At 37.2% G+C, this 11040-nt stretch overlaps 1 protein-coding gene across 1 annotated transcript in view; it reads left to right on the forward strand.

The window, feature by feature from the left end:
- Positions 1-11040, forward strand: part of IPO7 (importin 7) — a 38130-nt gene extending 27090 nt beyond the window's left edge. The window contains exons 19-25 of the mRNA XM_074918729.1: positions 180-277; positions 1679-1774; positions 3401-3621; positions 3727-3932; positions 5115-5321; positions 5685-5801; positions 8047-11040. Coding sequence (XP_074774830.1) covers positions 180-277; positions 1679-1774; positions 3401-3621; positions 3727-3932; positions 5115-5321; positions 5685-5801; positions 8047-8144 — 1043 coding nt within the window. The 3' untranslated portion in view covers positions 8145-11040. The remainder of the gene's footprint in view (positions 1-179; positions 278-1678; positions 1775-3400; positions 3622-3726; positions 3933-5114; positions 5322-5684; positions 5802-8046) is intronic.

Genomic DNA, 11040 nt, shown 5'->3' on the forward strand with positions numbered 1-11040 from the left:
TGGTGTTGCTGCAGCCAGACTTGTTTTGCTGAGGCATCTATGGCTAGATGCACGCTTATCTTGACAGAGTTTAGCAAGAACTGTAATTAACTTATTAAAACATAGATTTCAGCCTGATTTTAAAGCTTGTCTTAATAAAACATGCAAACAATCCTGTGATCATTCTTCTTTTAATACAGACATGATGCCTCTCTTGCATAATTATGTTACGGTTGACACAGATACGCTTCTGTCTGACACAAAATACCTTGAAATGATCTACAGTATGTGCAAGAAGGTAAGTAGATTTCCTTTGTGATAACAAAACTGATCTCTGAAGTAATGCACTGTTAAACTGGGTACTCTTTCTCACAACAGCAGACTGAAACTGAAGAATTTTGACATCTGCTCGTAAAGCATTATGCTATTTAACATTCTCAGTAATCTGTGAAATTACAAAGTTATTGCAGAGGAATTTAAAGAGGTTGCATTAAATTTCAGATATATGCTTTTGCTAAAAGGGAAAAATAAATCATGCACAACAAAAGCAGATTAAACAACCCAGGGTTTTGTGCATGTGTGTTTTGTGTAATACACGTTGTGCATACAGACATGCAGAACACGTACATATTGCAAAAGGTAGATGGTTTCTTTTATTTGAGATTTGTAGCCTTGCTATGGCTAGGATACCACATACCATATGTCTGCTGAAGGTCTTAATTAGCTAAAACAAGAGGAGTAGCAGTGGAAAATAGAGGGATAGGAATGGGAAGTTAATTTTCTCAAGTTCATGCCAAGTCAGTGATGAAAGCTGGGAGCAGAGTGCAGTTGTTCTGACTCTGTCCAGTCACTTTTGGGCTGTGTTTCTGTGTTTAACTTAGCTTCTCAGCTCCTGTGTATTAGAGGTGGCTGCCAATTGGGCTTTCTTTATCCAGTTAATATGTAGAATATAAAGCTTTCCAGAGTGTTAGGCCTGTGTGAGGGAATGAATACTACTTTATAAGATGGTGTTGATATTTTATAATCTGTAATAGTAATCTGTGGGATTTCAGTTTTCCACTTCTGGATATCATGTGTTATATCTTTACAAGAACTATGGTGAACTGTCAGCTGCCCTGCCCTTGGTATTTCCTGAGTAATTATTTTCAAGATATTTAAATATTATTAGTGAGGAACTCTTGCCCGCCTTTATTTGAAAACAAGTTGCAACCAGGCTAATTGTAAATACTTGACCATTTTCTAGATATAAAAAAAAAATTAGCCTGTTACAACCTCTTGATCATGAATGTTTTATTAGCTGAGCACAGTGAATATTTGGGGTTTGGGTATTGCATGGTGTCCTGCTGCTGGATATCCCAAATTTCTAAATTTCTATAAAATTCAGTACATGAGACAATTTTTTGCTTTGTGTATGGAAATAAACCTTTGCAAAATGGAAGCTGATGCTTATACATTTACTGTTGAAAGCTCTGTGTCCATATAGTTATTGAACATGTAGATTAGTTTTGCCTGCACTCAGCAACGTTCCAGTCTAGTTGTGGTACTGAGCTATTGCTGTAGATTTGGCTGCTTCACTGATGGATGTTTATGCAAGCATTTTAGTAAGAGTGGGTAAATATATATCAGCTTTTCAAAACGAAGTAATATACAGAAAATACTACTTAAAGGGATATCACCAACATTAATTGTTATTTATCAGGTCCTTACAGGAGTTGCTGGAGAAGATGCAGAATGTCATGCAGCAAAGCTGTTAGAAGTAATAATTCTTCAGTGTAAAGGGCGTGGCATTGATCAGGTTGGCAACAACTTTGGTTTCTATAACTAATATTTTAAAAATAATAATAAAATAATATTTTTAAAAATAAATAATATTTTGTTCTCAAATGTGCATTGATTATGTATTAATATGAATTCTGTTCAGAGAAGTTTGTTTAGACTGGCTAATAATCTTGTCTTCTACTTCAGTGTTACTCAGTTAACAGCACTGCAGAGATTGTTACTGCATGTTTTGTCTCCAGAATTTAGGGCACTTCCGAAGTCAAGTGTGTCTGTGAATCTGGAAAAGAACTGTTTTAGAAGCATCTAAAAGTTGATTAATTATATTCTAAGTTAATTGTAGTGAATAATTAATAAAAACTATTCGGTCTGTCAAGGTAATAGCCTTGAAATTTTTTCTGAAACTTTGAAACTTCTGATTGTGTCAGCACTAGCATGGCCAGCGAGGACAGGGAAGGGATCTTACCCCTGGTCTTAGCGCTGGTGAGGCCGCCCCTCGATGACTGTGTTCAGTTTTGGGCCCCTCACCCTGAAAAGGCCATTGAATGACTCGAGCGTGTCCAGAGAAGGGCAATGAAGCTGGGGCAGGGTCTGGAGCACAGGTCTGCTGGGGAGCGGCTGGGGGAACTGGGGGGGTTCAGTCTGGAGAAGAGGAGGCTGAGGGGAGACCTCCTGGCCCTCTGCAACCCCCTGCCAGGAGGGGGGAGAGAGGGGGGATGAGTCTCTGGAGCCAAGGCCCCAGCGCCAGGCCCCGAGGGAATGGCCTCAAGCTGCCCAGGGCAGGGTCAGGCTGGCTCTGAGGAAGGATTTCTGTGCAGAAGGGGCTGTTGGGCGTTGGAATGGGCTGCCCAGGGCAGGGGGGAGTCCCCGGGATCCCTGGAGGGGTTGAAGAGTCGGGCTGAGCCAGCGCTGAGGGATCTGGGGGAGTTGGGAACGGTCAGGGGGAGGGTCATGGTTGGGCTGGAGGATCGTCAAGGTCTTTTCCAACCTAGACAATTCTGTGATTCTGTGAAATAAATAAGAATTTAAATGAAATTCCTAGAATCCCAGTTAAGCTTGTAGAGGAACCAGGAACTTCATTATGCTCATATGGAAGTTGGAATCTTAGAGATGAATTTGTGTGCTTCTGCTGTGTAAATAAGTACTGTATAATAGCTGTTTAAACATTCTTTGCATGCTTTTTAATAGTTACTGATATGGTCCCTGGAAACTTTTAATTTTTAATTTATTTGAAAAGACATCTGTAGCAGGTTTTTTTTTTCCAGCATGACACCTCCGAAGAGACTAACCCTTTGAATAGCTGTTTTCTTGGAATGTTAGTAATATCTCTTTACTTTGTTGTGAATATTGAAAAAGACTAAATTGATTTTTCTGGACTTCCTAGTGTACTCATTTCCTCTAAGTTTTCATTTTTAAAACACGAGATTGTAGAACCAGCAATTGCATCTACTGTGTGTTATGTCACAAAATCCATGTGCGTGGAGTAGGTGAAATGAAAAGGTGTAAAGATTTAATATTTATTTGAGTTCTGCTGGCAATTTAAAATTATTCCCATTTTATGCCGTTTCTCAACTTTAGTGTGTGAAATAGAGAACTACAGAATTTACTTTTGATCATTAAATTTGTAATGGTTCTCACCCTTCAGTGCATACCGTTATTTGTGGAAGCTGCATTAGAGAGATTGACCAGAGAAGTGAAAACAAGTGAACTGCGAACAATGTGCCTCCAGGTTGCCATAGCTGCTTTGTATTACAATCCTCATTTACTATTAAACACATTGGAAAATCTTCGTTTTCCCAATAATGTGGAGCCTGTCACTAATCACTTCATAAAACAGTGGCTTAATGATGTAGACTGTTTCTTGGGGTGAGTGTTTCTAATTTTGAAGATTGTTCTCTGTGATACACTTTTGTATTACCCGCTTGTAAATCATAACAAAACTTGCAATGATTTTACTCTTTTGTCTTGTAGACTTCATGATAGAAAGATGTGTGTGCTTGGCTTGTGTGCTCTTATTGATCTGGAGCAAATACCACAGGTTTTAAATCAAGTTGCTGGCCAGATCCTGCCAGCTTTTATCCTTTTATTTAATGGATTGAAAAGAGCATATGCCTGTCATGCAGAGCATGAAAATGACAGCGACGATGATGATGAAGCAGAAGAAGATGAGGAAACAGGTATGGAAACTGAAACATGGCTGTTAGTTTGTATTTTTCATTTTTTTCTGATGGAGATGCTGAGTTCCTTTGTGTAATTCTTCAGAGTTTTGATTCTAAAAATCAAAAGCTGCCATAGAACACCGAACATATTTTAACAACTTTCAAGTATATCTGACTTACTTTCCAGTCCCTTTTAGAAACTAACTTTCTAGGCTGAGTGTCTTCAAAGTCACATCAAATTAGCTTTTGTCATTGCTGAAAGAAATTATTATTGAGGAACATTTCCCATTTGAGTGAGGGGTAAGAGTCAGTCAGAGTTTCCAGGAGTCCCTCTAATCCATTGTAGCGTTTAGACTGTGTATTACAAACTCTACTGTGAGATGCTGACGTGTTAGCTGTGTATTGAAAATGACAGTTCTTGTGATATTTTATTTTTTTAATATGTTTTTTTCTGCACTAAAGTAATCTCAACTTTATCGGCTTTCATATACTTTCTTCTTCATACAGTCATTACAGAAACTGTCACGTCTTTTCCCATCTTCATGTGGAGTTCAAAATAACCTACAACTTCCCTGTACTTCTTTCTTCCACCTTTCCCTATACTCTGTTGAAGCTTCTAGTTCTTGTTTCCTATTTTTCTTTCCGTCATCAGCTTGGTGTCTTTGTGAATGACTGTTTGGAACAGTTTTCCACACTCACGAGGAATATCTGTTGGTTTTCATCTGTCTACTTAAAGCCCATTTTCTTTGTGATCCCTCATGTTGAGTTCTGGACTCTCCAGACTATTGTCATTGTATATTGTTCAAACTATTACATTTTGTATTTCTCAAGCATTCTTTTCAACAGCCCTTTTGGATGTGACTTTACAAATGTTTTCATCAAATTATTTCAAACTTCTTTTAGAGCATGATTATTGCTTTGCTTAAAGTTTCATCGAGTGCTTTTCCAAACTATCTGTATATACATTTTTCTAAATACATCTTATGACAATAAAATTTTTCTTTCCCACTTACATAGTTGGTGTGAGGGAAGAGTGTCTGTGGGGGGAAGACCATGGCACTAGGACTAGAAAGGAAGACCTTTCTAGCCTGGACTATACTGTTATCAGTTCCATTGCCTGTTTTGCTTAATCAGACACCTTCCTAAAGAGTTGTTCTTGCTGTTCTTGAGAAACCTTTTTGTGTGTGATATTTAACTCAGAGGAATTGGGGAGTGATGAAGATGACATTGATGAAGATGGTCAAGAATATCTAGAAATTCTAGCAAAACAGGCAGGTGAAGATGGAGATGATGAAGACTGGGAAGAAGATGATGCTGAAGAAACTGCTTTGGAAGGCTATTCCACAATTATTGATGATGAAGACAACCCTATTGATGAATATCAGATATTTAAAACAATTTTTCAGAGTAAGCAACTTTATTTCCTTTGATAGCCAACAAGTTCTGCTTTAACTTAATTTTAGTGTATACCGTTGTAAACCACAACCTGTTGCAAGCTTCCAAACAGGCTTTCCAATATGTGCTTTGAACAAGTTCTCCCTTTGGAAAGGGGAAGCCATCATTAAATTTTCAGAGCAGGGGGAGAGGCTTGAATGAATTTATGGTGGGAGGAAAGAGGTCAGAGGTTGTGTTACTGTTTTTTAAGGTCTTGAATTCTGTAACCCTAACAGATTATTATTTTGATTAAAATGGTAGTGAGTGAGTAAGCTTTGAGTTACAGAATATTTTAATTAACACTTTCCTTTTGCTTACGTTTTCTTTCTCTTGCAGCAATTCAGAACCGTAACCCTGTGTGGTACCAAGCTCTGACACAGGGTCTTAATGAAGAACAAAGAAAACAATTGCAGGACATAGCAACTCTGGCAGATCAGAGGCGGGCAGCACATGGTATTTTTTCCCCTTTATACCATTAATTGCTGCTTTTACTGTTTGAATGCTCAAGAATCATAACACAGAAAATGGCTATAATTCAAGCCTGATAAGGTCTTCATCAAAGCAGGGTTGGTTTATGCTCCAGAGATGTTTGAAAGCTTTTAAGATTGTCAGGTCAAAGCCTCAATGTACAAATTATATGGCATAGCACAGGTGTAAGGAATTACAGAAACTTCTTAATGAAGTGGCCAGGTACATAAAAGTGTATTTTTCATCATTGCTTGGAGCTGAAAACAATTGGTTTGATTACCTGAAGGTGGGTGAACTCTAGATATGGTAAAAACCACATTAAGTGGCTGATAAATTATTTCCTGATGTGACCTACTCCAGCTGGGATAGACAACAATCATGGAAGTAGTATTTATCTGTAAATCTACATCATTAAGCCTATTAAATATTGCAGATTGTTATTCTTCAATGCAGACAATACAGATTTAAAAATAAAGGAAGCGAGCAGATCTTCAGGTTTGTTGGGGGTTTTTTTGCAGGTTTTGCGAAGTGTTTGAGAGTAAGCTAATATAGATCACTTCCTAAATTCAAAGCTGAATTTTGAGTTATCAGTCCAGTCTCATATCCTGCATCTTATTGAGCAATTAGTACTTCAAAATAGAAGTTCAGAAACCTTTCAGTAAAATGATTGGTAGTAAAAATGCACATTTTATAGGTTATTTTTGTCAGAAAACAGCCTCAGTTGCCTCACAAAGCTTGTATGTGTCCAGAATAATCCACTTTTAATAGTTATAAAATAGTTTCACTGTGACACCTGTCAAGCAGTAGCCATCACACTGATGAAATTGTATACTACTTGTGCATTTTATGAAAAAGAGTGTTCTCTCTATTTTTTTTTTTTCAGCTGCTTATTCATAGATCAGGTTAAGTTCAGATTGTGAAGTTTAATGTAATCGAGTAGATCCTTACAGGAAAATCTTGCCTACTGTCACGAGCATACCAGTACTCCATTTAGGCTACCTACCACGCATGGGGACATCCTGCTAGAAGGATTTGGAATATAATTGTCTGTCATTAATATAGCTAAGAAGAATTTCCATAAGCTAAGAGAGTGAACAAAGAATTTCCATAAACTAAGGAGAGAACAAAGCAATGCAGTCCAGGTCATGTTTTCCTCCTGTTCTTTATCAGCCATGACAAGAAACAGACAAAATGCAGATCCTCTAGATAATACGAGCTGTCCCTTATTTCCAGAAAGAGACAGATTGCAACTATTTTGAGGTAGAAAGCTCTTAGACTGGAAATAAGGCATTAATAAACATTATTATCTTGAGCTGGGAATAATATAAACCTGCATTATCTAGGTTGTAGTAAAGGTAGATAGAAATACACATTTCTGTAGCATTTTTTTGTATTTTTATAGAAATGTGTAGATAGAAATGTATAGATGGAAACACACATTTCTGTCTGCTCTTCACCAACGTAATTTTCAGTTGTCTGTATATCAGAGTTCGTAAAAAAACAGTCTTACAGCAATCTTAGGAGGACAGAATATGCAGATAGTAAAACCAGATACCTTAACTATCACTGTCAGTTACGGTGATGGATATGTGGACCTCAGATGCCTAAAAGTCTTAGGGTTTGGTTGAAAATGGAAAGTGATATTGGTAGTTTTCTCTGAGAATTGTTATATGGTATAGTAACCTAAACTATCTGCCTGTGTATGGGGAGGAAATGTGTGTATACTAAAAAGTATGTTTCTGGTGTTTCAGTGGCTATTTCTGCTTATATTGTTGAATTGAGATAGAAACACTGAGAATTTAGCAATCTCAGTGTACTGGGTTTTTTGTACATGTGCTCTCTTATTGATTTGACTGAAAAGTCTATTAATGTTAATTAGGAAGAACTGAGTGCCTGTTAGCAAGTTTAGAAGTCCACCATTCATTCAGGTCCTGTTTCTGAAATGTGAAAATTACACACTGGCATCCAAAAGCTGAAGTGTGGGCTTTTTAACATATAAATTCATTTAAGCATAGCTATAACAATACTGAGAAATTTAAATAAATATCAGTCTATCTGTTGTTTGGGGCCTGGCACATTTCTACTTTGTGGGTGCTGATTACTTTCTTGGGTAACCCCAGGTAAAACCTGTATCTGGGAGACTCAAAACGGTCAGTCACAAAATCTTAAACTGTCTTCCCCCCTACACACGCTCTAAAATATCTTCCTTCTGTTTTTTGTTTTGTTTTAGAATCCAAAATGATTGAAAAGCATGGAGGATACAAATTCAATGCTCCAGTTGTGCCAACTTCATTTAATTTTGGAGGCCCTGCCCCAGGAATGAATTGAGTTATCACTTTTCTTGCTACTGTGTGATTGTAGTGAAGAGCTTGTGTTCCTCCCAATAGTGGTTCCAGAACTGGTTCATGTTATCTACAACTCACTCTAAACTAATTGACAAATAAATTGGACTAAAGCCCCAGAAGTGGGACCTGATTGTGCAACCTAATACTGAAAAGCAAACCAGAGGTTTTTTCAAGATAGGAAGAATCTGAATTTAAAGCTTCAAATGACACACTTTGGAAATCGGAAATCAAGAGGGGATGTCATGAAGGCAGCTTTTCTTTTTCTGAGGAAAAAAATAGGCATGGGCTGCAGGACTATTTAAAATGTCTCATTTACAGTACAAGCTAGAAGGCAGACTTAATTTTTACACCTGTGGCGGTATAAGTATTTGCTCATTTCCCTTTTCTCCCTTCCTATTGGGTGTCTATTCTTTTAATGTAAATAAGGTAATCAGATAGCCTTACTTAATCTTCATCATTTCCATTTATCAAGATTGTTCATATGTAGAATATTGGACACTTAATGTAGCACTACATAACTGATAAATCTGTAAATGAATTAGCACTTTCATATTGAAACAAGCCTGCTAGCCTATGTACAAAAATAGCAAAATGTTTGCTGTTTATAAAAAAAAAAAAACCAAACAAACATAAGGGATGTATTGGGGGAAAATAATTTCAAGTTATTAATTTAAAATGAACTAGCAGTTTTGTACCTGGTGACTTTGTGGTGCAGTCACCTCTGGTTGTGACTTGAATTCGGTTATGTAAAAAGGGGTTAGTGATATTTCATTGCTGCTAAAAAAAAAAAAATAGCAACACCCTCTGTGTCCTTTGTTTTTCTTAAAGATCTCACTGTACAAGGTGAAATTTGGATACAAATGTGTACTGTAAGCACTGAGGAAAAAGTTTTCTCTAAAGCAGGTAAATAAAATGTGAAATTCTGCTTTTAAGAGTCAATTGAAGTATATGGATGAAACATCTATATATGTAATCTATTAAAAAGACAGCAATTTAATTTGGCTAATCTGGGCCATGATCTATGAATGCAGTTATTTCCCCTAATTTTGCAAAATAATCTTTTCTCAGCATGTGTTAGTGCAGGTGCACTACTCTTGTATTTTGTTCCCCCTCTTTATTCACCCCCAGCATTAGTGTGTGCTGTTGTCTGCCTGATCCAGACAGTGTATTTGAAGTTTTGCCAATCTTTCATTTTTTAAGCCACAATTTTCTTCCTTCAGAGTTGCTATAGTAACTAGTATTTTAGCTGGAGAGGCAAAATACAGTTCCCTCTGGGACCACTATTAAAACCACTGTTTGAAGAAGCCAGCAGGGAGATGCTGTGAAGGGTTTGGCTTAAATGCCCCCTTTTTCTTTTCTAAAAGCAAAAATCTGTAGGTTTTTGATCTTGCCTTGAGATCATTGGTGTCAGGTCTTTTAAATCAAATGTTTGTGGGTTGGTTTTCGGTTTTTTGTTTTGTTTTTTTTTTTTTAATTTTGGCTGTTTTTATATTAAAATGTCACCTGCTGTTACACCTGATATTAAACAAGCTACCTTAATTTAATGTAAGCCTCCAAAATTTAAATACAGGTTAAAAATAAACTGAGTTTATATCTGTAAAAATGCACATATATATATTATGATACTCAAAATGCAGTCTTCAGAAACTTGGTTTGTGTGGTGTGTTTTTTTGCATCAGCAGAGTAGCAGGAATTCGTGGTTTGGGGTTTCCTTGATGAGCTGACCAGCACCATGCTCTGCCTTCCATTTGTTGCACAACCGCTAGCACTTCTCTGGGCAGGTGTAATGGCTTTTTCCGGTCACCCCTCTCTGGTCTGCCTTTCTTCGGCAAATGCATTACCTGCACACAGAGTGCTAATGTGAGAGACTAAGACAGGACTATAATGCCATGTTGCCCTAGGCAAATACCAAAGGGATACTTTAAAAGCAAATTGTGGACTTAAAAAGGATGGATATTTTACCTGATGTGAAAAGGCTAAAAAATTTAAGCCTTGAATCAGAGTATCCATTATAGTAATGGTATGAGAACCACACTAGTACTTCTGAGTCTTTAGCTGACTGGCCAAGTACATAGAGCAGAACTGTTTGGGGTGGTTTTTTTGTAAATGTGTAACTCATGAGCATGTACAGGTGTACTCTGGCCTCAAGATAACTTCTAGACAAGGTTTTATTTTTGTAGAAAAGGGTGACAGACACAATTACAGCATGCCTTTTCCTGTGCATTCCTTGACCTTGAAAAATGCCCAGTTTGACATAAATAATTTCTGAACATCTGCTTGTTGGGTATCTGCTTATCTTGTTATGCATCCCCAAAAATGTAACAGAATCTTGTAGGACAGGTGAGACACTTGTCTCATGACAGAAGATATAACAGCAGCAGTGAGGAAGGCTCATATACAAAGCAGATGAAAAAGATGAGGGGAAAATCACCAATTTAGTGCCATTGTGATTTCTGGAACAGTTATATTTTTCAAGTCACAAGTCAAGGGAAGAATTTTATCTTGGTGTGAGGAATACAGTCTTACTTCAAGGGTGCTTTTATGTGTTGCCAGACTGGTTAGCAAGGAGCATCTTTTTTAAGAATGGATCGAGAATTTCGCTTTCCTTTGCTCCAAGAAATGTATTTATATAAATTGCAAAACAATTTTGCATTGTTGTTGGTGGTGATAGTGCATTTTGTGATGCAATATATCAATTTCAGTGATACACTTATGTCAAATTTACCATTGGTCTTCCTCTTAGTACTTGCACTTATCCGTTCCGTGTTCGAGGATAATGCAACTCTAAAGGAAGAGCTGGGAAATTTAAAGCCTCTGTTTTTTCTATTATGGAAGATCTCCTTGGATTAATAAACATCTAAAGCAAATCCTTATCTTCA

The sequence above is a fragment of the Athene noctua genome, chromosome 14 (assembly GCF_965140245.1).
Source record: "Athene noctua chromosome 14, bAthNoc1.hap1.1, whole genome shotgun sequence".
Taxonomy (NCBI): Eukaryota; Metazoa; Chordata; class Aves; order Strigiformes; family Strigidae; genus Athene; species Athene noctua.